Source organism: Lingula anatina, chromosome 6, assembly GCF_051362555.1.
Source record: "Lingula anatina isolate TDL-2025a chromosome 6, LinAna3.0, whole genome shotgun sequence".
Taxonomy (NCBI): Eukaryota; Metazoa; Brachiopoda; class Lingulata; order Lingulida; family Lingulidae; genus Lingula; species Lingula anatina.
The window spans coordinates 8,067,309-8,094,792 of record NC_141772.1 but is presented as its reverse complement, the minus strand read 5'-3'; the positions used below and the strand labels follow the sequence as shown (position 1 = coordinate 8,094,792).

The 27,484-nt window shown below is 35.6% G+C and overlaps 4 protein-coding genes and 1 long non-coding RNA gene across 10 annotated transcripts in view; 2 read left to right on the top strand and 3 right to left on the bottom strand.

Moving 5' to 3' along the window:
- LOC106178720 (6-phosphofructo-2-kinase/fructose-2,6-bisphosphatase-like) overlaps positions 1-3,256 on the bottom strand; it is a 28,138-nt gene extending 24,882 nt beyond the window's left edge. Inside the window, exon 1 of one of the 3 annotated variants that reach the window (XM_087015034.1) lies at positions 3,134-3,256. In XM_087015034.1, coding sequence (XP_086871160.1) covers positions 3,134-3,170 — 37 coding nt within the window. In that variant the 5' untranslated portion in view covers positions 3,171-3,256. Of the gene's footprint in view, positions 1-118; positions 327-3,133 lie in introns of those variants that run through there. The other 2 variants (XM_087015032.1, XM_087015033.1) reach the window with 2 other exon arrangements.
- LOC106151651 (archaemetzincin-2) lies at positions 3,236-7,565 on the top strand. The gene is made up of 6 exons (XM_013525016.2): positions 3,236-3,392; positions 3,725-3,855; positions 4,615-4,744; positions 5,176-5,312; positions 5,732-5,866; positions 6,317-7,565. Exons 2-6 carry the CDS (start codon positions 3,747-3,749, stop codon positions 6,937-6,939), a joined length of 1,134 nt encoding a protein of 377 aa, XP_013380470.2. The 5' UTR covers positions 3,236-3,392; positions 3,725-3,746; the 3' UTR covers positions 6,940-7,565.
- Positions 7,566-7,622: 57 nt separating this feature from the next.
- On the bottom strand, positions 7,623-16,556 carry LOC106151643 (monoacylglycerol lipase ABHD6). Its single transcript, XM_013525005.2, has 9 exons — positions 16,414-16,556; positions 15,782-15,898; positions 15,449-15,608; positions 14,829-14,942; positions 14,509-14,641; positions 14,101-14,234; positions 13,616-13,670; positions 13,339-13,439; positions 7,623-8,460 (listed from the first exon to the last, which is right to left on the bottom strand). Exons 2-9 carry the CDS (start codon positions 15,892-15,894, stop codon positions 8,281-8,283), a joined length of 990 nt encoding a protein of 329 aa, XP_013380459.1. The 5' UTR covers positions 15,895-15,898; positions 16,414-16,556; the 3' UTR covers positions 7,623-8,280.
- Positions 16,557-17,819: 1,263 nt separating this feature from the next.
- On the top strand, positions 17,820-21,157 carry LOC106162864 (uncharacterized). 2 transcript variants are annotated; one of them, XR_015334980.1, is made up of 3 exons: positions 17,820-18,008; positions 20,382-20,459; positions 20,619-21,157. It is a non-coding gene; the product is annotated as an uncharacterized LOC106162864 (long non-coding RNA). The 2 variants fall into 2 exon arrangements; XR_001238386.2 differs by lacking the exon at positions 17,820-18,008 and adding an exon at positions 19,189-19,352.
- An 857-nt stretch (positions 21,158-22,014) lies between these two features.
- LOC106151647 (orphan steroid hormone receptor 2) overlaps positions 22,015-27,484 on the bottom strand; it is a 33,000-nt gene continuing 27,530 nt past the window's right edge. For all 3 annotated transcript variants that reach the window (XM_013525008.2, XM_013525009.2, XM_087015028.1), the window contains one exon: positions 22,015-26,900. In XM_013525008.2, coding sequence (XP_013380462.1) covers positions 26,443-26,900 — 458 coding nt within the window. In that variant the 3' untranslated portion in view covers positions 22,015-26,442. The remainder of the gene's footprint in view (positions 26,901-27,484) is intronic.

Below are 27,484 nucleotides of genomic sequence, written 5' to 3'. Positions count from 1 at the left end.
AAGCCTGTTTTTAATCCAGGTGAGCTATCGTATAACCTGCTTTATATATCACAAACATCCCAAAAGTGACCCACTTGTCTAATGCAGCAACATAATACAGAAGTTGAAGAAAACTTACCATTGTGTTTATGTACTAGTACACCACCATGGAATGAACACTTGTCCAATCTGTTATTATCTACTCTCTTGGAGTTTAGGTTCTCATCCATGCTTTACCTCCACAAAGTCCAAAAGCCTTCTATTACATCAACAGTCTACCGGTAATCCTTTACTTTTTCAACAATATTGACTTGTGATATATACTAACTTGAAGGACACTGCGTGACCTCTAAAATAGCATTGGACCAATCACAGTGTTCCACTGAGCACACACCCACATTTGGATTGGCGCCATCTATCATTGAATATCTTCACCTTAAAATATTGCAAACATGGCTGGTGGCGTCCTCTATCATCAAACATTAACAGCATTACAATTAAAAGTACATTATTAAATTTTATGGCCTGTCATAATGCAAATGTGTGCACCTGAATTGAATGTGACTACATAGGGATAACTCTAACAAGTATAAAAATCTAATAAACTGTAGAAAAGTTCCCATATTTTAATTATAATGTTAAAACATTATTTAAAATCATTATTTAATGCAAAGGCATTAAATTATTTAAAAACAAACAAATATTCCTCCTATTTGCCAAGAACAAGACTTTGAAGCTCTGATTAGAAGGATCAGATCAGTTCTTAGTGCTTCTGATTATGCTGGACAGGCCACATTTTGAATGCTCTTCCAACGCCTTGTATGACATGAGTGAGACAATTTTCTAACTTTCTAAACCCCCCCCCCCCCACCCCCTCACTAGTATAGTATAAGTTTTTAGTACTTAAATCCTCCTGTTTATTATTATTATTATTATTATTATTATTATTATTATTATTATTTCATTTTTGTATCACATATCAATAATTTCAATATCCAAATGTTGGCCAAAGAACATTTGCGACATGAATCCAAAAGTCCTAGTTCAAAGTATCAATGATGTGAATCAGTATAATTGTGATGAATAAAATCACAGAGGTTTTATACTCATTAGTCACATTATAAGTAGACCAGACATTATAACTTTGATTACTCTGGTTCAGGGGGTGACACTTCTATTGTCCAGTGTGTGTACATAACAATCACTTTTTACCTCTGCCAAGGAGGTTATGTTCTCACCCCTGTTTGTCTGTTTGTTTGTTTGTTTGTTTGTCATCAACATAACTCAAAAAAGTTATGGACCGATTTTGATGAAATTTTCAGGAACTGTCAAAAGTGGGCCAAGGAAGAGATGATTAGTTTTTGGTGGTGATCCAGATCAATAATCAATCAATAATCAATAATAATAAAAAACTGCTGCCTTGGAGGAGGTCTGCGCTCTCATTTTGCAATAAAAACATCTATTGTTTACAATGTAGTGAAAAACTGGCTCTAAGACAGCTTAAAAATTAATCAATTGAAAATGAGGTTTAGTTGTGTTTTTATGTGAAAATACAAAAGCTATATGTATTCAACAAATAATGAAGACAGAATTGAACTTAAACCCTTTACTAGCATACAGGCATCTTTATTTCTCTAATAAAATTGTTATTTTTTTCCATTAGATAATAACAATAATTATTTCACAAACTAGAAAAAAAACTTTCATAGTGTCTCAAAAGCACTTTTTCTAACTTTTTTTTACCTACATAAATCAACTTATAAAATTCTATCAGAGAGAAAAATAATTATATATTTAGATCCAAATGTTTCCTATGATCAGACCAGCTTGATTTCACAGCATTTAAATTATATAACACATTTCCATAAATTGCTTCACATTCAGCATCAACAGGAAAATCAATGACAGTTGCCTACAGTTAATGGAAAACACAGTTGATCAATATCTTAATCTGTAAATCTCTTCATTCTTTGCAAAAGAAGACTGAATCTAGATTTTCTTTCAGACAGTATACGGTATATACTTGCTCATAAAAAGGCTGCATTCTATAGTGCGATTTTGAGCCAAATAATTTTTTCGAGGCATATAACTACCCCTATACCCATGCACAGAACTGCTGTTTTAGCTTCATGGTGAAAAATTCCACCCTATAATCAAAATAATTAAATAACCCTGAGGCAATTTCTATAAATATATAAAAATAGCATTTACTTTCCCCTAATTACTTAGTAACAAACCAAAAGAGACATTGTTGGGCAAATGATGTATTCCCTAATGTACACAGATTAATTTTTTTTCATAAGTAAAACTTGTCCGTAACAAGTTTTTTCTAACCACTTTTATCTTAAAACATTGCAAGTTTTTTCTAACCACTTTTATCAATTATATTATCCATTTTCATCAATCGCCTTTCTTAAACTATGGTGAAGAGAGAAACATTTTCTGAACAAGGCAAGCCATATTTCTCAGGTTATAAATAATGTAGGAAAAAATACACCACAAGATGGAACAGCAGGTGTCTGGAAATAAGGTCAGGTAAAGAAGTATGCTCTCTCTCTCTCCCCCAATTACTAAATTAGACAGAACAAAAATAGTACAACTATACAAGAGCAGTGTCCTCCAGCATTACTTTTCGTATAAATAGGTTACTTAATGCATTTAAATTCAACTTTCCTCAACAAAACAGTGCACGAGTTTTTCACGTGCAAACACGCATTTATCATGTGCTCAGGCGCAATCGATAAAAAGGCATTTAAATAAAACCAGTTCAAACAAATCGAATAAGTAGTGTGCAATGAAATTCTGCCCGCATATTTTGAGGGTTTTTTTCGGCGGTTAATTTTCTCGGATGCTTTTCAGAAATGATTTAGGTTGATAGTGTGTTTCTACAATGTTCGTAGATCGGTATTTGCTACAAAACTAATTGAATATGACAAATTAAAGTTGACCATCTGACTGATCAGCGTGTAGATTTCGATGCGTAAACTCTGACCCAATTTTGACGCTACACATTCATGCCTATTTCATAAGTGAAATTAAGCTCTAAAACAAAACCTTTAGTGATGAATTGACAGCTCGTAGATTCGTCAACTGGACTGTCATAAAAAAAATTAGCAGTGGCTTTAAGTAAAACGCATAAAACTCCTCTACTAACCTCTATTCGGAAGTGGTGTAGTCTGGCTGTGAGACATTGCTTGTGAAATACGTCACAATATACGTCACTGACGTCAGCACATTATTTTCAACTAGGTCAAATTTGTTTAGAACTAGAGCAAGGCCTGAATGCAGAGTCAGCGAAAGTGTAGACTAACAAGTTGGTCCTAGCAAGTTTCATGATAAGAACAAGGAAGATTTACTGAGAGCATATGATCACTGGCACTTGCTTTATTTAAGGGAATTGTAAGAAATAAGTGGTAAGTTGCACGGGGAATGGGAGGCATGTTTTGGTTGCCTCAGTGTTGTGTGGAAATGTGTGTGTGTGTGTGTGTGTGTACGTGTGCGTGCGGGGCGGGAGAAGTGGACAGTGGCTTTGTGGTACTCGGCTATACTACTTGTAGTAATATAATTAGTATGATTGCATGTATTTTTAGGGAAAAATAGTACTCTCTCTCTTTCTCATAAATGTTTCAAACTTGATACACCCACCAACTTCTAGAGATCTTTATAACTACAGAAAATGTACATACACTTCTGCGTTGCATTACTTATTAACCATATAGTTTTATGTTTGAAAATGCTGTTGCAGCCTGAGCTGTGAAATAATCAAAATGCCGAAGCCGAAGTCAAGTAAATCCAAGATGAAAACTAGACCTGTGCCGTTCGTCGCAGGATTCAAGCCAGTGACAAAACCAAGACAGATGAAGGCTATAACTGGAGGTGGGAAGAAGACATCTCTTTAAATTACCCATGCTGTTATTCCACCTTATTGGTTTGAGTGCATGCTATGAAGAAGTATTACTTATATATTAAAGATCTGTTTTTAAAAGAAATTGCCAAGGCAACCCGCACGAAAATGCAGTAGTATCGAAGTAGCAAAAAAGCATTAACGCAGTAGTGGTGTGGAGCATATTTGCAGTAGAAATGCAGCATAGCCTACTGCAATTCTACTCCAAAAAGTACATACATGTAGGTTTGTACAAAGAGGAGCATTAATGCAGTAGATTAGCAGCATGATAGAAGCATGTTTCAAATATGCTAATGAGCTCCCAAATCGAAGCAGATTTGAAGCATGCTTGCAGTATGATTGCAGTAGTCTACTGCGGTTTGCAGCATGATTGCAGTAGTCTACTGCGCTGGAGTATCTACTGCGTTTTCTTGCGGGAAGTATCTTCCTATGTGAGAATTGAAACATGAAGACATATAGGAAATGGCCTGTCCGACGGGTCATATGTCATCTGGACTAGCAATGTTAACGTGAAAATACCTTGCAATGCATAGTAATAAATCAGATGTAAACGTAGACTATTGAAAATCAAATACTTAGTTTGAACCAGCACAACTAGAATGAGGAGGACCTGCAGTTTTCTTTAAGTGCAGGTGCTCTGGACCTGCAGCATCTTCAAAGTTTTCCCCATGTCTGAACATGCTGCCCTTTTAGATTAAATTCTAAAGACAAAATCGGGTTTTTTCATTTAGATAGCTTGGCACCAATACCCAGGCCACTCCAGCCAGGGGGTCATTTCCCTCCCCTCCCTGACCCCAGCAGTGACCTGGACTGGTTGGCCCAATTTAGAGAAGATGGACAGACATTCAAACAGTTTCTCAGGTTTGTGAAAACGTTATTTATGTTTGAATTCATTCTTCAACTGAACATACCTGTATATTGTTTGTTATCTTACCATGAATACTGTATATTAAATATAAGTTTTTGTTTTACATGTGAAGAAGAATCTTTCATTTATGCAGTAATCTCTGCCTTGTATATGATACCTAGTTGTTTGATAAATGTTTGTTAAGTGTCTCATTTAATAATTGCACTATTTTTTTTTTTCAGTGTAGTTTCAGGTCAATGTAGTATGCTTTCTCTTTCAAACCTTTGTAGAAAATACAAAATGTTTCATCAATTGAAACTTGATTGTATTTTCCTTGTATGGTAAAAACATCAAGTTTTACTTGCAACAATTAATTGCTGACACACTTCAATCTGATACACTAGTGTGTTGTTTTGTGTAAGTTGTTTTAATGATATTTTTGCAGGGAATGCCCCTGGCTGTCTTCAAGGAAAGTAAAATATATGAGGCAGAATTTTAATCCAGAGGGAGCCACTATTCAAGAGAAGTATCCAGAGGGAACGATATACATCCAGCCACTTGGAGATTTTGATTCAGACTCAGGTCAGGACCGTAGCCAGCAATTTCAAAAGGGGGGTTCTTTTTCTGAAAAAGTGGACCTTTTCCCATAAAAACTTCATGTACCTAGATCAAATTTTACCCAGGGTGGACCTTTTCCTGGCAAAAGGGGCGGTTCTTTCGAACCCCCCGAACCCCCCCCTGGCTACGGGCCTGCAGGTACTTTGATAATAGGCATATAGCCAGGAATTTCAAAGAAGAGGCTTTTCTCAGGGGTGGGGGGGGGGGGGGGGGGGGGGGGGTGCAAGGCCCACTTTATTTTTATCTCCATCAAATCTTGTGGAACCTAATAATAGATATTTTCTGGGTAATAGCTAAACTTCATGTGAACACTGCCCAACTCAAACTTTCTTGTGAAGCGTCCAAGTCATATGGAGTCTACTGAATTTTCTTATATCATGTAGGGGTTGCTATGGAAGAGTTGGTGGAGTATACACGCCTGTTCTTTTGTCTGCCTGTTGATGTCTTGCCTCCTGTCCATTTGAGATGTGAAAACAACAAGATGACCTGGATAGATGTGCCAAGCTCTGAGGAAAAAGGTATGTTGGTATGGCATGAATTGAGTGAAGGTGATCCTGGCATATCAGCTCTCTTTGTATAGCATTTGTGATAATTATTTTACTTGTTGAACCAAATCTGTAGTCATTAGATTTTCTTGCAAAATTGCTTTGGTTCTGTGGCACACATACTGTTATGATTTTAATGATGTTTCTGTTCTCTGCAAGAGATATCCACAGACTGTGAAATATGTGAAAATTTCAGAGTTCCTCAGGCTGAGTTAAATGTTACTGTACTATCCAATGGCTATTCATAAATGCAACTCAACTATACACACGATCTAATGACTCTCTCAGGTGATTAACTGGTAAGCTTACTCACATGACTATGATGACAAGTACTCATCAGGCAGTAACAATACATTTCCTTCATGAAATTCTCTTTTTAACCCTGATTGCAACATACAAATACCATTTTTAATAATTTTACAGCCCTATATACCTCAAGAAAAAGCAAGCGAGTCAAGAAACACCACCTCAATGCCAGATTTGATGCCAAGTCAGGCAGACGACAGTTGGCTGTAGACACCATTCTCCTTACCATGAAACAATACATTCCTGACAATGCGCTGTGCCTAATTGCCCTCACAATGGAGGATCTCTACGAAGCGCAAAGTGATCTATTTGTTGCTGGCATGGCAGCTGGAAACCATCGTGTGGCAATCTTCAGTTTCTTCCGCTACGAACCAGGGATTGTATTTTCAGAGGAAAATTGGTTTGAGATGAAGCAAACAAACAGTTCTACCCCTTATGAAAGGAAAAAGCTTCTCCTGCATAGAAGCTGTAAACTTCTTGTTCATGAGATCAGTCATCTTCTGGGCATCGACCATTGTATCTTTTTTGCATGTTGTATGAATGGATCGGGAAATCTAGCAGAAGATTTTCGCCAGCCCATGCAGCTGTGCCCTGTAGACTTACACAAACTCCAAGTGCTCTGTGGGTTTGATATCGTGAAAAGATACGAAGGATTGCAAGAGTTTTTTCGCAAGCATCAATTATGTGAGGAATTAAATTGGGTGAAAAAAAGACTAAATTTTTTATTATCAACATTTTAAGTTTAATTTAGTGCCTTTTTTTTAAATATTTCAAAAGCAGTCTTAAATTATAGGAATGAAGTCAGATTTTAGTAAGAGTAAAAAGCAAGTCATATGAGGCAGTAGATGAGGATTTTGCGTAGAAAGGACTCTGATAATGCCTGTGATGAAACTTATTTATAAATACTTGTTACCTATTATGAAATATTTTAACATATATGCATCATTTGTCAGGGCATTACTTGTAGAAACAAATATATTTTTCATGTTAATTTTTTTAAACGTGAAGATACACTTGGACTTCATACTATTTAAATCAGAACACCAACTTAAAACTCTGTTTATTATTATTTCAGGGTTTTGGTGACTGATATCAGGGAATTATATTGTAGGCTAGATGATATACGTCCATTCTGAGATACAACAGACCTGAAATATATCCTTAGCAACTTTTACATAAACAGATTTGTGCAATCACTTTGAACAAACTAGTTGTGGAACCACCCTCTTCAGAAAAAAATTTCAGTGCATTAACCATTAAGTGTTAAGCTTGAACATTGCTGTGTAACAACAAAATCTCTCTGTGATATGTTCCTTCTACTTTAATATTTTAAAATAAATTTTAAGATTTATTTTCTCTGCAACAATTTTACTGTCTTAGTCTTTTTTACTTTAGGATGAAAGAAGAAAAAGATGAAACGAAAAATTGTTAATGTATTTATTGAATGATCTTTTCATCTTTTACATGAAACAAAAATGACAAAAAACTTTACAAACACTTTATATCGTTAAAATTTTTTTTTTGGTTCAGTGTAAAAACCTGAGAAATCACATCAATCTGTAACCTACTACAAAAAAAGAGTAGATGTGTTACACGTTTCTGAAGACACACATTCACAACAGAAAAAACAAAATCTTAATGGCAACACACTAAACTGTTTAATTTTGCAACAGTGTTTTTTTTTTTAAGTAAACAGCTTACTAAAACAATCGTTGTTACTTGTAATTAAACAACCTGTTTTAATGCATTCCTCCATAAGTAGCTTTTGAGCACCTTATACTTCATAACTCAATCACAACAGTTTTGATTAATAACTCTATCAAATACATTTCTTTAGAATGTGGAATAATAAATAACTGCATGAAGGAAAATTAGCTATAAAATCGTTCTTCTGCAGATCAGAATAAAAATTATAGATTCTGTCCATTTAATCAAAATTCCCAGTAATTGATGTACGCAGGGACCAAGAATCTAATTCACACCATTCACTTTCCCTTTTAAGAACCACAGTTAATTCCAGCAGGACAAATTCTTTATCACTCTTTGGAATGACAAACAAACACAGAGATGACTGTATTTCTTTACTGAGCTTTACTTTTCCTATTGGTCTTAATATACTCTCCACGGAACTGTAGCAGAAGCTTGACCACCATGCCTGGACGATCCATGTTGGTGGAGTGACCACACCTCTCAATAACATCTGCCTTCTGACAGTTTGGTAGTGCCTTCTTTAGGACATCGAAGCCAGAGACATGGACAAGCTGAAAATAATATACCCAACTGAAGAACTTTAAATGTGTATTTAAGCAATTTGAAATTATGTTTTCCTCAGACAGTTACATTTATGTGCACTAAAAAAATCCTGACCAGTTGTGATTTTTTGCTGTCGAAATGGAATATCAACACTATATGTAACTTGGTGGTTTAAATGTATAATGACATCCAGCTATTGGCAATGAAGGTGCCGACTGCAGATAATATATATTACCTTTTATAAATGTACAATCTGTTACAACTTTTTATATAACTTTATCTTATTAGCTTCCTGTTACAAAAATGTTCATGCATACTTTACATCATTATATCATGTTACCAGAAGCTTTTGAATGCTTTTCCTTTAGTTTTCTGCATATAGTATATATCATACATACTATACATTAAACTAGAGGATCAGAGAGGCGATACCGCCTCCGAATATTGTACCACCAGCTGGAGCAAGCGCATTCGTATAGACCCCCACATACACAAAATAAGGGGTGCAGCCACCAGTCTTGTGCTTGACAAGCTGTAAAAATGCAATCAACAAGAATTTTCAAAATATGCAAAAAATATATATAACTAAAAATGGTGCAATCAAAGTTAAGTTCATTGTAAGGTAGGTCAAAGGTCAATTTCAAGGTCACAGTAAATTGCCAGTATATGACTTCCTATCCAACTTCAATAGTAACTATGGACCTATCTCTGCCAGTTTTGGAGATAAAAGGGAAGCAAAATTTGCAAAGTTCAGTTCATGGTGAAAAGTAGGTCAAAGGTCAAATTCAAGGTCACAGTAAGATTGCCAGTATATGACTTCCTATTCAACTTCAATAGTAACTATGGACCTATCTCTGCCAGTTTTGGAGATAAAAGGGAAGCAAAATTTGCAAAGTTCAGTTCATGGTGAAAAGTAGGTCAAAGGTCAATTTCAAGGTCACATTTAGATTGCCAGTATATGACTTCCTATTCAACTTCAATAGTAACTATGGACCTATCTCTGCCAGTTTTGGAGATAAAAGGGAAGCAAAATTTGCAAAGTTCAGTTCATGGTGAAAAGAAGGTCAAAGGTCAATTTCAAGGTCACAGTAAAATTGCCAGTATATGACTTCCTATGCAAGTTCAATAGTAACTATGGACCTATCTCTGCCAGTTTTGGAGATAAAAGGGAAGCAAATTTTTCAAAGTTCAGTTCAAGGTGAAAAGTAGGTCAAAGGTCAATTTCAAGGTCACAGTAAAATTGCCAGTATATGACTTCCTATTCAAGTTCAATAGTAACTATGGACCTATCTCTGCCAGTTTTGGAGATAAAAGGGAAGCAAAATTTGCAAAGTTCAGTTCATGGTGATAAGTAGGTCAAAGGTCAATTTCAAGGTCACAGTAAGATTGCCAGTATATGACTTCCTATTCAACTTCAATAGTATCTATGGACCTATCTCTGCCAGTTTTGGAGATAAAAGGGAAGCAAAATTTGCAAAGTTCAGTTCATGGTGAAAAGTAGGTCAAAGGTCAATTTCAAGGTCACATTTAGATTGCCAGTATATGACTTCCTATTCAACTTCAATAGTAACTATGGACCTATCTCTGCCAGTTTTGGAGATAAAAGGGAAGCAAAATTTGCAAAGTTCAGTTCATGGTGAAAAGAAGGTCAAAGGTCAATTTCAAGGTCACAGTAAAATTGCCAGTATATGACTTCCTATGCAAGTTCAATAGTAACTATGGACCTATCTCTGCCAGTTTTGGAGATAAAAGGGAAGCAAATTTTGCAAAGTTCAGTTCAAGGTGAAAAGTAGGTCAAAGGTCAATTTCAAGGTCACAGTAAAATTGCCAGTATATGACTTCCTATTCAAGTTCAATAGTAACTATGGACCTATCTCTGCCAGTTTTGGAGATAAAAGGGAAGCAAAATTTGCAAAGTTCAGTTCATGGTGATAAGTAGGTCAAAGGTCAATTTCAAGGTCACAGTAAGATTGCCAGTATATGACTTCCTATTCAACTTCAATAGTATCTATGGACCTATCTCTGCCAGTTTTGGAGATAAAAGGGAAGCAAAATTTGCAAAGTTCAGTTCATGGTGAAAAGTAGGTCAAAGGTCAATTTCAAGGTCACATTTAGATTGCCAGTATATGACTTCCTATTCAACTTCAATAGTAACTATGGACCTATCTCTGCCAGTTTTGGAGATAAAAGGGAAGCAAAATTTGCAAAGTTCAGTTCATGGTGAAAAGAAGGTCAAAGGTCAATTTCAAGGTCACAGTAAAATTGCCAGTATATGACTTCCTATGCAAGTTCAATAGTAACTATGGACCTATCTCTGCCAGTTTTGGAGATAAAAGGGAAGCAAATTTTGCAAAGTTCAGTTCAAGGTGAAAAGTAGGTCAAAGGTCAATTTCAAGGTCACAGTAAAATTGCCAGTATATGACTTCCTATTCAAGTTCAATAGTAACTATGGACCTATCTCTGCCAGTTTTGGAGATAAAAGGGAAGCAAAATTTGCAAAGTTCAGTTCATGGTGATAAGTAGGTCAAAGGTCAATTTCAAGGTCACAGTAAGATTGCCAGTATATGACTTCCTATTCAACTTCAATAGTAACTATGGACCTATCTCTGCCAGTTTTGGAGATAAAAGGGAAGCAAAATTTGCAAAGTTCAGTTCATGGTGAAAAGTAGGTCAAAGGTCAATGTCAAGGTCACAGTAAGATTGCCAGTATATGACTTCCTATTCAACTTCAATAGTAACTATGGACCTATCTCTGCCAGTTTTGGAGATATAAGGGACTAAATGTTATAATTTTGGAGTTACCATAATGTGCCATAAATTTCCTACAGAAAAAATTAATTAAAATAAAGAAAAGGTCATTTTGGTCAAAGTTCTTGAAATGGGAGGTTCTCTGAAGTTGCAGAAGTTTAAATTTGATAAAATAATGTCATTTTTGACCACAAGTTGTCTGCTTTGCCAAGCATTATGTTTTATTTTTCCGGAGTTCAAAATTTATTATCCATTACCATACTGCACATTTTTACGGAAGCCGACTGGTGCCATATGTTGAAAAAAAAAATTATCTCGAAATTTCGAGATAGCATTTTTTTTGTTCAAATTTCAAAATACTATCTCGAAATTTCGAGATAAATTTTTTTGCTCAAATATCAAAATGCTATCTCGAAATTTCGAGATAATTTTTTTTTTGTTCAAATTTCAAAATGCTATCTCGAAATTTCGAGATAAAAATTTTTTTTGTTCAAATTTCAAAATAGTATCTCGAAATTTCGAGATAATATTTTTTTCTACATATGGCACCAGTCGGCTTCCGTACATTTTCCTTTCACCACCAATATGTACTTTCTGATACAGTGTAACTCGAAAACCGTATGGAATACAAAAAAACCGAGACCACCTCCAGTGTTGGGCTTTACATGCTCTACAAAATGCAAAAAAGAATGGGTCTCTAGCATTAACGGTTCCCGAATTAGAGACAGTTTTCAGTTTCGGTATCTTATGGCCGCTACTCCTGTGAAAATGCACCGATTGACCCCAAATTCACGGAGATGAAAGATGACCTGAAGGGTAACACTTTCCAATAATATTATTGGTTAAGTCTGTGTGGCGTCTGAATAACAGGGCAAAAAAATTTTTTTTCGTAAAAAATTTCATTTTTTTGAAAATTTTGACCCATTTGACCTTGAAGTAAAGGTCAAAGGTCAAATCCGAGGGTATATTTGAAATCTACACATATGACTTTTGGAAAGCCGTCTATAGAAATTTTTCCCGTAACTCCTTCTGTAGGGTAGATAATTAGCATTTAATTTTGCCATTTTTAGACAAGGGTGCATTGCAATGAGTGCCACACCCAGACCCCAATACCGACAAAGCCCAAATTTTACGTGGAACGAGTTGAGATTATAGGTGACCTAAATCCATGAGATGGGTACGGGGGCCCTTACCGTCTAGGAGGAGAAGCGGTAACGGTAACATGGCGGCGGAGCCGGCGGAATGGACCGGACGGGACTGAAACCATGTGTACCGCCACCGCTAACGCTTGTGGTAAATTTTTTTGTTCAAATTTCAAAATAGTATCTCGAAATTTCGAGATAATTTTTTTTTCTACATATGGCACCAGTGGGCTTCCGTACATTTTCCTTTCACCACCAATATGTACTTTTTGATACAGCGTAACTCGAAAACCGTATGGAATACAAAAAAACCGAGACCACCTCCAGTGTTGGGCTTTACATGCTCTACAAAATGCAAAAAAGAATGGGTCTCTAGCATTAACGGTTCCCGAATTAGAGACAGTTTTCAGTTTCGGTATCTTATGGCCGCTACTCCTGTGAAAATGCACCGATTGACCCCAAATTCATGGAGATGAAAGATGACCTGAAGGGTAACACTTTCCAATAATATTATTGGTTAAGTCTGTGTGGTGTCTGAATAACAGGGCAAAAAATTTTTTTTTCGTAAAAAATTTCATTTTTTTGAAAATTTTGGCCCATTTGACCTTGAAGTAAAGGTCAAAGGTCAAATCCGAGGGTATATTTGAAATCTACACATATGACTTTTGGAAAGCCATCTGTAGAAATTTTTCCCGTAACTCCTTCCGTAGGGTAGATAATTAGCATTTAATTTTGCCATTTTTGGACAAGGGTGCATTGCAATGAGTGCCACACCCAGACCCCAATACCGACAAAGCCCAAATTTTACGTGGAACGAGTTGAGATTATAGGTGACCTAAATCCATGAGATGGGTATGGGGGGCCTTACCGTCTAGGAGGAGAAGCGGTAACGGTAGCCGTCCGGCGGAGCCGGCGGAACGATCCGGACGAGACCGAAACCATGTGTACCGCCAGCGCTAACGCTGGTGGTACAATAAACTATTATATATTCTTTACCTCATCATGTTCCCCCCAAATTATTTGTGATGGTACAGTAATTTTCTCTGCATGCTGAATGAGTTGCTCCCCTTCTTCATCTGTAGCTAGGGTAGTGTACACTGAAAAAGAAACATGAAAATGAGAAATATGCAGCAAAGTTTGCAAATATACAGCTTAGCCTAGTAAGTGTAATACTAAAATAAGCAATATGAATTAAAGCTTCTTTGATATCATTTATTCACTAAACTTCAGTAGTTAATTAATTTGTCATAATATAATCTCTTAGCCTACTTACACTCATGAAAAAAGTCATTATATGGTTCTCTTGTTTTAATAACTGCCTTCAGGATCTAGAGAAAAAAATACAGCACAAGGCATGTTATAAAGAGGATAGAAGCCAGTTTAGACAAGGACAACTCAAGATTTAAAATCAAGTCAACTTGCATCCTCAGACAACCATGTTATCTGATGGTATGTGTGGCTTTTCTCTTGAGCAGTGATTAAGATCACAAAGACATTCCACTCCACCCCAGACTATTGAAAACAGAAATGCTGTGTAATCAAATAAGACATTAAATGGTGAGAGTTGGACTGATTTTCATTCTAAAGCAGCCCTTGTGAGACTGCTCCTTTAAAATGAGTTTTTCGGATATTTATGTTGCTTTTAATTTTAAATAAACTCTATTATTTGTTCCACACAAAAAGTATATTGACAGATACTTACAGCTTAACAAGCTCGAGTCAATTTTACTTATGGTTTATTTATTTATAAAATTTCACCTGTTTAGGGAACCGTCTTTTGTTATACAAAGTGGAATCTATCATGTACTGAACTTCTTCTGGTTCTTTAGGAATGAGACGACAGTGTCCTGAGCGTAACTCATGAATGAATTCTGTTTCTACAGGCGTCTTCACTGAAGGAAATTAAGAAAAAAATGCACAAAATGCCTCAAAATATAACATTTGCATTATTCTAAAGTCAATATACACATTGAATATATACATAACAATCTTCACCAAAATATGAAAAATATGGAAATACTAAAAGTTAGGGGAAAAAACAATCTGATCAAATTGCACTGAATAACCATGCATATTTTTTAGAGTGGAGGTATCTTACAGAAAATTAATATCTATGCCGTTGCCTAAATCAAAGTAAAAGACATCATTCATTTTTAAATCACTTACTTGCAGGACATATAAGGGTCACTTTATCTACTTCATGACCATAATGTGCAGCATATAACCCTGCCATGGCCCCTCCCATGCTTTGGCCTATCACATGGTATGGGGCACTATTGAGGCCTATAAGTTCTACAAACTGTAATGATAATTGCAAATATTCATGATTATGGTCTTCTTGAACAACTGGTAAACTTGTCATACAGTCATAAACTGAATAATAAACTTAAAGAAAGAAAGAAAATAAAAGAAGTGAGAGGCAATCTAGGGAAGACATGCTTGTGAAGAAAAAGGCAAAATTTTCCACAAAATTCCAGCATCCCTACCTGATGTAATGTTTTAATTTGTCCTAGAAATGATATATCTTCTCCTGGGACTTGTGTGGTATGCCCGTGCCCAGCCAAGTCCACTGCTACAATGTGCAGGTTCTTGGGAAGCAGCTGAAAAAAAAAAAAAAGAATTAATTTCTTAAAATATAATACAGTCATTCCTTCACTGAACATGATTGATACTATCTGCCCAACTATATTAATTTTTCTTATTGACAAATCTATATTTTCTAATAAAGACATCTTAAGTATATATTTTCAAATCTTGTAAGAGAGTTTGGCTGGTGTCAACGAAGTATTTATTTGTAAGGAATAAAATATTATAATCTATCCATTGATAATATAAATTATTGGTAAAAAGTGAGGAGTTTGAAATTTGTTTGCAATTTTACTTTATATCTTTTTTTGGGGGGGTCATCAATGCAGTATACCTAAAAACACAATAAAATTCCATCTATCCTATAATTAATTACATTAGGTTCAAAACTGACAGTTTTTGCTCACATATCTTAAATCCATTTACTGGTGCAAGTGTAGAGTATATATATTCTCTAACAAAATACTATGGACACATTCAAGCAGATATGTAAACAGATCAACAAAAATGCTTTGCTTACCTTCACCAATGGTACCCACATGTCCTTGCTGGCAGTGAAGCCATGTATAAACAATATAGAGCTCCTGTCTGGGGTCCTGGTTCCCCTCTCCGCATAACAATAGGTGCGCTCTTCATTTTTTACATACCTAACACATAGTCCACTAGAGTAGAGCTGGTATCTGAAATTTTACAAATTTATATATAGATATGTGTGTGTGCATGTGCGTGCATGTGTGTGTGTGTGTGTGGAGGAAATATTAAGCTGCCTCTGTTTCAACAACAACAAAATATGTATATATACTGTACAAAAACAATTTTGTGATATTATCCCCAGATTCATTTGATCACTCACCTCATATACCACTCAAACAACAAAGTGGGATGAGTGTAATATAACAGCACTAAAACTACTGTGAGAATCACAACTGATGCTGCTGAATAAAACAGGAGAGTAGGAAGGACCATAATTCTGGAAATAAAATAAAAATAATACAGTTAATACCAGTAATTAAACCTGATGATGCACAGCAGGTTGATATCAAAATGAAACAGACCAATATTGAAGGGTTAAAGTTCTTTTGTCAAACCAGCTCCTGTCTGCTAGTGCTGTACTCTGGACCTTTTAATGCATTGTGTCCTTAAGACCAATGTGAGTTGGTCAATGATCTCACCCTGGGCAATGGTCAATGTCCTGTTTTACCAAGTGCTGTTTTCTAAGTTAGATTTTTTCCATTCAGGAAAATCGACTTTTTAAAGTCATTTGTTCATTTTCTACTGTTCATATTAGGCTTCAATCAAATAATCTACCTAATTACTAACTAGTGCAGTACAACGTACAACAGTACATTACCATAACCAATTAACAGTTCCAGTACGTGCTTGACAAAGGCGCGTACTGCGAGGTTTTTAATACACTTAGACACTCCAAATTAAGGATTTTCGAGTCCAATGTCAATGATTAATTCTACATTCGATCGATCTCACCTATTTTTTCGAGGCAGGCACAAAAACCCGTTTCGTGACGATAGTAGCAACTTCTCAGTGGGTGCAGTAATTGTTTTCAAGCCTCCTTCACTGAAAATCTAGCATCCGCATTCAGTCCAAGACAGTCCCTTTTTTATATGCAAAAAGATGACGATCCGGATAAAAGCATTATTAAGAATACCTCATCAGATTTCCCAACGTTTTTTTTCCATCAGAATTTATCCCCATTTGTGTGGCGTGAAGAAGGATTAAACCCTCCTTCAGTTAACTTGAAAATTTAAAGCCAAATTAAATTTTCCTTGAAAAAAATGCAACTCCTTCTACTTAACGTGCCATAAAATTTCTTGTTCTACTCAACAATATAATTATTTGCCCCTTTTCTGCACTTGGATCCATGTTTTATATAATTTCTAACAAAATAATCTACTTCTGCATGACTGGTCAGTCAATTAGATCGACGTGATTTCCTTTATATTTTAGATCGGCATATTGACGTCAGGTGTTTTTATTTGAGTGGTTTTATCATTTTTAATGTTTAGATTGGGAAAGATACATGTAGATGTAATTAGACTTTGGGGCATTTTCAAAACATTGGGCGAAGGGTAGGCCAGTAAGGATGAGTGAATATTTTATATAACTCTTTATACGTGGAGGTTCTTCTCCTCATATTCATGAGAACGTGCCTAGCTGAGAACATGACAGCTGCATTGGCCATATCAATTCATGTGATACACCCTCGGTGACCGAAATTATTGGTATATAATGATAACATGGCACTGTCTTTCGCAGCTAATAGACATAGACAATGCGCAGTAGACTTTGAAAAAGGCCCCATACAAAAAATGTTAATAATAACATTTTCCTGGAAATTTTAACAATGTCCTCTGTATCATCATGGTGTACCCATATAAAACCGATCTGTAATCTAAGTCGACTTCTTCATTTCTAACTTTTACAGCCACATTTATCGTTTTTAAAATGCAAACACTTTCTATAGGCAGCATTGTATTTTATTGAAAAAATATAAGAATTGAATAAAAATTGTTTTACATACACCCATGTTTTGATTTTTTTTTTCTTAATGATAATTTTAAAAATAGTAATCTATGATGAATAAGAAAATACACGTACGTTTAGGCCTTTTGGCTTTCACACAGTCCAGTAACCCTGAGTTTCTGAAGTCAGTGGAAATTGCCTCCATAATGCATGCTAAAAATGAGCTATTCCCAGTGAATTGTGAGACTCGGGGTGCGTCTAAGGGTCCATTCCCAATGGAACTATAGGTCTACGTAGATCGATCCAACTTCACGGGGACCCTCGCTGAACGCAATCAGATAAAGAGATTCACGTGCCTCCTACTGGCGTTGAGTAAAGTAAAGCTGATGATTATACAAGTACGCTGGCAGAAAGAGTTAGAGTCCCCGCGGAGTTAGATCGATGTACGTAGACCGATAGTTTCAGTGGGAATGAGCTCTTGTGGACACTGGGATTCAAAACAACTGTTAAAAGCTCAACACGCAGGACACGCACTATTCCAGTCACGTGGCTGGTCCCGTAGAACAGTTTATTCGCTTTACTCGTAATACGACTTTCAGGTAAGATGTCAACGTATAAATTTATTCATTATATTACAAACCTTAGATGACTCTGAAAACAAGTATTGTAGGCGATGCGATGACCGTCTATCATTTCGATGAGTCGACTTTTGGCTTTTGTTAAAATTTCAAATTAAACATTCGATGATAAAGTGTAATTGTGATGAACGTCAGATAATAAGTGGTTAATTTGAGGGCCAATTTTGTAAGTGGCTTTGATGTAATTCGTCGGTCAGTCTTTTTGAAGTTATGATGAAATAATGATGAGATATCAAATGGGGACTTCCCCTTAACTTTCCTGTCCCTTGTTAACTGGTGTAATTTGTATTTGCATGAACCTTGGACAAATGAAACGGCCCATTCCATTTGTCCAAATGTGAACCAAGAATTCTGCTGGTCCAACCACGAACTTTCTCTTTTCAGCAGAGGGGGCTGAATGCGCCCTTTAATAAAATAATAATAATTTTATAGAGCACAGGAATGTTTTACATTTAATGCCTCCGTAACTACTAGTAGTAAAAATACAATGTTATACCACATACATTAAAGATGATACAGGTAAGTGGATAGGACTCCTTATATTAGCCGCTTATCACATGTGTTTTAAAATCACCTTATTTAGAAAATTTGCTATAGTAGTCTTGTCCTTTCTCTCTTTTAATCGCCAAATCAGTTTTGTAATTTAGGAGGTCCCATGATTTCCCTTATATGCAATAGGATATTAGCTCTGTGATTATGATAAAGGGCCACTTACACGTAAACATCCTGGGATCTAGCTAATTACTATAAAGTGGGTTCCGGGATTTTTCAAAGGGCAGGAAAAGGGGGAGGGGACAAGGATGATATGTTTTTGCCGTGTTCGCCCGCCAAGATAAAATACATCTGACATAAGTCCCACATATATTTACTATACGACACAAGATATGGAAAATACTGTACCATTGTTTTGTCGCGTTTCGCCTGATGTGATCATACTTTTAAATGCATAAAGTATCCTTATAATATGAATAGGCCTATGCTTCATCTAGAACAATGTTATTTACTTATAATGGTTGACTTTACGAGTCCACATAATTACTATGTGCCCACTGAAGTTGTCGAATTTGAACGGATGTGAGATTGATTCCTTTCCTGGATAATTGTTTCAATGATAAATCCAATTTACTCTTATTACCTGGATTGTTTACCAATATATATTATATATACCGACCGCTGTTTGAAATTCTGGGTACTTTAACCAAGAGCCAGAGGCTTTTATAAGACTAGTACTAGAGATACCAAGGCTGGAAAACGCGTGAACTTGACACAGAATATAAACGATACTTAGAAAGTCTAGAAACCAAGGTAACTTGATATTTTTTTCATAAATTTGCATTTAGTTTTCTAGAATCTACCGACTGAAACGATATTGGAACTAAGGAAACTTGGCTTTGCTAGTATTTTGTAAATACAGTTAGCCTAGGAACGAAGGTTGCTTAAATCCTCAAGTATTGACAGTATTATATATAGATGTTCAGTATATGACAGTATGCTCTTAGTCACCCCGCTGATTAGGAACATCTCAAAATACTGGACAGTTTGGTCCAGATAAGTAAGGTTTTTTCAGGGGCGGATCCAGGGATATTTTGTGACAGGCTTCCGAATTATCTTTATTGTTCCACCCTCCACTTTTGACCGTCTTCCGAAAGAAAAAATTAGATAGCCGTCAATGTAAACTTGAAAATCTGACCGTCTTCCGGAAGTCCCAGAAGACGGCCTAAATCCGCCCCTGTAATTTTAGGTTTAGATAAGTAAGTTTGATACACATCTTTACATGTTGCCAATTTTTTCCCAGTGTGTAAAAGTGAGCCTTACTCGAAGGCGAGATGATATTCTCTCGAATACTGATAGCTTTATATTTTAATAATAATTCTCTCGAAAAATACCTACATTGGTATTGTATGCATGTGGGCATTTTGGTACGTAAACAAATTATATTTTTTAGTAAAATTCCCATATAATATGCCCTTTGATCAATGCAAAACGTCAGCTATTTGGTTGCAGTTTTAAAATGAATAATTATGTATATCATGGAGATGAATTTACAATTCAGAATTGTTAAACTGGTTTTCGAATTCATGAAATACTACTTAGGTGCTGGTAGGTTGTTTTGATAGAAAACTGCCACCCTGACAGATCCCTCTCTGGTATGACTCGAGCGTTCTGTCACCATTCTGTAACCAAACCGTCGTACTCCCGGTAGTCTCAAAATCAAGATATGTTGCTCTTGTAAAACTTTGTGGGGTTTGTGAATGCTGTAAACACAGGAGATGGGTGTTCTTATTTCATAATTTATATAGTATATATAATGATTTACTTTTCATATCATGGCAGTCATAATTTGAGACGAGATGGTGTCCGCGCGACTAGCCTGTTGTTTGGTGCTGGCAGTTTTACTGGTCACGAGTAGCGGTAAGTAAAGTATTCACCATCTTCATGAGAATTCCTTTGGTCTCTCTCTCTCTCTCTCTCTCTCTCTCTCAATAAATGAAAATAAAAAACTAACAAACGAGACAAAACCAATCAAAATTTATCATTAGCACCTGCATTCAAAACACGTTTTTCTTTCAGTCATTTCCTCCTCAAAGTCGAAGACGCAAAAATGTAATGGCGACCCAAGAGGGCCCCTCTCCGGCTACTGCTGTGGTCGAGGATGTGCTGGCTGCCCGGATGACCACTGGTGTGACATCCATCCGACTGACATGTGGGCAGTCTGCTGTCCAAACTAGTCCTTGTGGGCACAGAAGAAAGGACCAATAACACAAGACATTATGCCGATCACTCTGTTGCTTTCGTTTTTCTTTGATTTTTGTTTCCAACTCCTTTGAATGCCTTGTCCTGTTCTCATGTGAAATAAATTGTCATAGTATTTGGCCAAAATGTGAATTACAATCAGTCATAGCTGATTAATTAATTTTTGTGGAATTCAATTATCATTGTAATTTTTCAAGAATTGTGAATCATGAATGATAAAATGGAATCAACCTCTGCCTTCAAAGATCTCTTATTACTACAAAGGGCGCATGTTGAGAATTTTGATAACATAAAAGTTTAAATGCATGTGGGAAAGAAACCATCTTTGAGAAATAAAGCGCATTTGTGAGATTTGACATTTCATGTTCACGTTAAGTAGTTTATCGAAACCCTATACACAGCTGCTTGAAAACGAACTATAGAACCTTGTAGAAGTGAAACGAGAAGGGCACGTTTTTATGATGACGGGGAATAGATCAAGGTTCAAATACATTTTTGATGTTTTTTTTGGTTCTCCGTCAGTTTTTATTTAATCTTTATTCTGCATTACAAATTGTGTTTAATTGTAAAATGCTGATATCTTTTTTGATTGTGTTGTCGAGTGGATAATGTATATGAAATAGGTCCACCGTGACGTAGCGATGTTGTGTTTGCCGGTCTATTCTGATATCTTTTTTTTTTTCTGGAATTTTCTTTTGAATGGTATTCTTTTCACCTTCTAATTCTATTTATTTGTTAATTAATAGGAAATCATATTGGGAGTCTTAATTTGGAATTCGAATTACTTTTGAACTTAATCTCACTGGACCACGTGGTAAAATATCTGATCCTCTAGTTATTAATATCTTGACATTAATCTTTGCCAATTTTCAAATTTGATCAAAACTTTTACAACAATAAACTACCCAGTTAAGTTATAAAATTAACGTGGTTTTGCACTGATAAGGCAACCAAATTGAATACAAAAATTTTAGAGAAATACTACAAAAAGTAGTTACTTATTACGTGAAAATGATCGTAATTATTCTGATTGTTGAACTTCTTTTACCAAAGAGAGCATTTCTCTGTATCTAGAGTAAGAAAAAAATTTCAATTATTAAGTAAATGATAAAAAAATATATAAATAAAATAAAACAAAATTGAGTGAAAATTGAAAAATCAAAAACATGTAAAAAAACCTGTAAAAAAACAACAATGATAAAAGAACTCTGCATATGGTTCCAAATTTGTTTATAATCATAATATCAATTATCTTCATCACTATTATTATAATAATTATTACTCCACGTAGATGCTGCCAATTCCGTTACAATAAATCTATAAGACTTTCTTTTCCTCCATTTATCACAATCAGGGACCAATGTTGTTTTCCTCCAGTTAATAAACGAGCATCACAAATAACACACTATGTAAATACAGTACAGGCTCACAAAGTGTGAGTTGTCTTTGAACACCCCAACCCTCTCTCTTTTCACATTTTAATGTGATGAAAATTAATGAGCTGGTTGGTGGAAATTAATTTTAAAATGAAATGAAATAAATAAATAAATAAATATATGAAAAATGATAATTAAATATAAAAAACAGTAATAGTATATTTTCCCATAAAAAGCAGTTATCATCTATTAATATATTTAGCATAATAGATGCAGATTTTTTACTTCAGAACAGCCACTGACCATCAAAGACAAATGTAAAATGAACCTTACAACAGCTATTTCTGTTACAAACTACACCTTCTAAACCAATGAATTATTCCAACAATAAAACAGAGCGGGGCCATTCAACCAGTAATCAAAGATTTTCCTTAATAAATAATTTTACATTGATGCAAGCAAAAAATGCCAAAGAACCCATAATCCAAGAGATTTAAAATCAGCTTAAAAACAAATGCAGGGTGTCAAATTAAAACAGACCTTCAGAAAGAAGGAAATAAAGAATTCAGAAAAATGGAGAAAATAGAAATTTTGTTGCTAAAGTATAACAAAAATAGGAATTATTCTACTGCAAAGATATCCTATAAACACCCCTGAAGCCATCACTGTCCACTAACTGTGTTCATTTACTTGTAGTGCACCTCACAATCTTATTGCAACAAGAAGTGTTCCACTTTAGCCAGATAATGCATACTATAGCTTACGCCCAAGTATTTAGAAATTCTATAAACAGTTCAAGGTATCCACAAACTCTAGATTATTGTATTTTCTATTATCCACATGAAATGACACAAAAAATTGCTATTTTTTCTTCAAGGGAAAAATAGAAATATCTCCAAAAATGTGAACTTGCCACCCTGCATGTATCATAAGCAATAAATTTAAAGAGCACTTCAAGTGCTTCTCTCTTGGCATCACTGTACCATTGACATATTGCGATTTTATTTTTTACATTTATCGCATGATATTGTTAACACTATTTATTACACTGTTATCTTTCCTATTTCGGCAGAGTCATCATCAAATAAACCACACAAGGCACCGCCTCAATAATGTTTTGCTCCAAGGGACAAGAAATACATGATGTTGATAATTTCTTACTATATAGTCAAAAATATTTCAAGGTCATTTTCTGGAGACACTGAACTGAATCGAACATCTATGCTCGTGGGCCTTACTTGATAAGAACTATGCTCAATTTTTTTTTTATTTCAAGAGCAAAAAAAAAAAAAAAAAAAAAAGAAAAAAAAATTACTGTTTTGACCAGCTTAGGATCAAACATTAATAGTACCCCTAAAAAGAAGCTATTGGTCTAGTTTTATAAAATGAAATTGTACAGGATTGCTTACTTTTGCATTCAGATAAAATCCTGCAAAAAATAAAACAGCAATTTCATTCTCAAAGTTCAGACTAACTTTCTACTCCATAAGTTCTTTTGCCAAACAGAGACATGCCAAATGAGAAACAGAGTGAGAGAGACGCAAATGAAACTCCAAGGAATCAACTTAACCCTATCTTGCTTTAATCATGACTCCTTTAAGCAAAATTTTAACTTTTTGAAGAGAGAAAACACAGTTGAGGTGGAAACACAGACTCATGATCATGGTCTCTTCTATTTTCTTTTTACAAGATACAAAATCCTACCATTATTCAGTGTCATTAAATGACAGTTGCAATTAAATTGACGACAAGCAAAACCTTAACATTATATGTTATATATATGCTTATGATAACACTCCTATGTTTATACACCATCTTATAATATAATTAATTTCTTACAAATTGAGAATTGCATTACATTACCTGTAACTGTAAAAATCCTTGATACAACTAGGGGAAGCTAGCTCTTTACACATTCAATATTTAAAGAAGTGACATCATCTACCACACAATAATGACAAAAACATTTCTTGTACCTTATAAGGGCCAGTCTCACTTTTAGACCAAAATTTTCGTCTCAGTTGTATAATGCTGTCAACAAGAACCACCTAACAACCCAGAAAGGACTGTCTGTTTTACACAAAATATGAAAAAGTTATGGTATATTCCCTTTCACAGTGACAAACGACTCCATTCTACAAGCTTAATCACGACTGGCCATTTAATCCAATTCAGTAAAATTCTTACAGGTTTGATAAAATAACAAGCATGGGGGTTGTTTTTGTTACTTTTCAGAGAGTTCCAAGGTATGATTACAAAGAAAGTGGTCATGTTTGGGTGGATATCTTGAAGTGGGTTCTTCTTACCTAATTTGTACAAATTTTCATAAACATATCTGATTCTGTGATGGCAATAAAAAGGACCAGAAACTGTATAACAGTTATAATTTCTAACCACAAAGAGGCAATCAGATCTCCTTCATGTCAACTCCGCTGCCACTGTATTTGAAATAAAGCCCCTACGGGCCCTAGCTCCAACGCCAAGTTACTGATATGGTTAGGAAATCACAATAATAAGCCACCAAAAGTGATGAATTCTAGTGTGTACATATCTTAAAATACAGTTTATATATTTATTGTATTCCTCATTCTACAAATACCTTGAACTGGTGGCACATTAAAAGATGACCTGCACCTAACAAGAGTGTCCATAGCAACATCAACAGCCGAGTTTAATAACTTAACTTAATAAAACGCTGCCTAAGCTTAGAATATGAAACCAATCTAATCCCTCTGTTGTCTCACTGGGCACATTTTCAATGAAACTACCATCTTATAAAAGTAGATCCAACTCGGCAGGTATTCTGGCTGAATGCAATCAGTTTAACAGATTAACGCGCCTCCTCTTGCTTCCAACCTACTTGTATAATCACCTGTATGCTAGACAATGTCAGGAGGAGGGATGAAGGCCCTGCTTAATTAGATTGAACTACACGGAAGACAGTTTAATTGGGAATTAATTTAGCCCATTGATGCCTTCGTAATTTGGTTAAGTTGTGTTCCATGCCAAGCTGTTGTTATGGTAAGAAATCACAATTATACAAAACACGAGTTAAGCTGTTGTAGGATAAGCCATCCCAACTTGGCTGAAAATGCGACCTTAGCATTATCTTGTCCTCCCCTCTTATTTGGTATCTGCATTATTGAAGTAGAAACACAGTAAGGGAAACGGGGGACAAAGTTACAAAACATGAATGATAAAATATATTCTAAAAATCACCGTGCTATACAACAAAAGCAATTCCATACTGTTCCACTGATAATAATAAGAAGAAGAGAATTGGCAAACTAAGTGTATCAGAAATAGATCATAATATTACTATTCAACTTGGTCCCGTCCCCTTGCGCATCTTAGGGACAACTTTCCTTGTTCTGCCATTATTCTAAATCGCAATAGAGAAATATGGAACTATAATACAGCACATTTAATATACACTTTGTTAGGATAATACATTATTTAAAAAAATCAAAAGGAAAACTTGCCGATAAAAATATCTACACAATTTTCTAGACCTAGGGCCTCTATACAGCACAAATAAATTGACAATAAAAAACATGCACGGATCTTGCATTAAATACAACATTCTCTTTTTCACCAGTACTATGATAAATAGTAAAAATCAATCAACTAACAAAAACAAGGGCAAAACATAAAATACCTTGTATTCTGCTTGAAGAGATCGCTAAGACTGCCTCCATAAAAGATCATGCAAACTTGATGCAAATTATACTACACCCCCTTTTTTTTTTTACAGCAAGTATTAGCATTCACAATGCCAAGCAATCGCATAATCTGTTCAAAATATCCCAGGCAACTGCCAGGTTAGCACATCAATTAAAGCATTTAGGCTTCTTTTATACTGGAACTTGCTAATGAATGATTTGATAATTAAATCTTTTCAAATGGCATAAATTGTGAAAATACAACCAGGCAGTTGTATTCTGAATTGTGAATGAAAGTTTTAACAATATGGTAAAAATAGGTTGACATTCATTTGCCATTAGTCTGTTTTATCTTCTTCATTGTCTTATATATATCCACTATTACAAAACTTACATTTCCATGGTAACAAGCTTTCAGATGTGCCCATTACAGCAAATGGACAGTTATCTATGTTTTTCATTCTCTATAGTAGCAAGTATACAGAACTACAGTTAGCCACGTTACTGGGCAAGTCATTTATGGTTTCCCTTCAGTATCCAAAGTAGCAGGCTTACTGTTACCATGGCACCTTGGGTATCCATAGAAACTGTTACCATGGCACCTTATGTATCCATAGAAACAGCTGTAGCATACTGCTGACCACCAGTGACCATGACTTGCTGCCCAGTGGACGTTGTATACATATGTTGCTGCTGACCGTCCGTGGGTATTGCAGTGACCACTTCCTGTGGTCCGGGGGAGGACGTCACGCCAACGGAGGCTGCCACAGAGGCTGCCGCTGCCACACCGGGTCCATGGTACTCCGTCGTCTCCATGCGGAGTATGTACGGAATTATACTATCTATCTGTACACTACCAATCAAACCAGCAAAGAACAGTTCCTCCATGATGCTGGGGCTCAAGGAGCGCAGGGCTGGGAGCCTCAGTAATAACTTGGAGTACCGGTCTCTGTGTGAGTTTGATTGGGACTTGGCCTCTTCGTATGCCTCTAATTCGTGGTAGACTTTTTCTTGCACCTTCTCCACTTGGCGGAACTGTTGGTGAGACAAACTGGGACTGTCTGGAAGAGTACAAAGAATGGGAATTTAGAAGGAAAAGTGGGCATTAAATACAAAGCAGCAAAGCTGTCAAATTTACAAACCAATGCTAGTTACATCAAATATCAGGCATCCTAAGGGGGATTTCAAAGTAACAAACTGGGATAAAAATACAGGGTATGTTGTAGTCACAAGTGAAACAATTCATATTGAATTCATCATAGCTATATAGCAATCATTACTTCAACATACTTGCCTTTGTGGCACACCTATAGCAGTTACACTACACTAACTTTGTATTCTGATAAATGCTGCCTCTATTCAAGTTTTAATTTTTTTCCAAATCTAACACTAAGAAACTCCACAACCCCTCTCTCTCAGCCCCTGCCCCCAATTCTATTTGTCTGTCCACCCATCCCTTAACCCATCTTTCCTGACTTCACCCACCCATTCATCCACAACAAGGTACTGATCCTGAAATCACCCCATTTATCCATCCCCACCCATCTACCCCCTTCACCCATCAACATATATTATATCCTGTACTTTTATCCATCCCCACCCATCTACTCCCTTCAACCCATCAAGATATATTATATCCTGTACT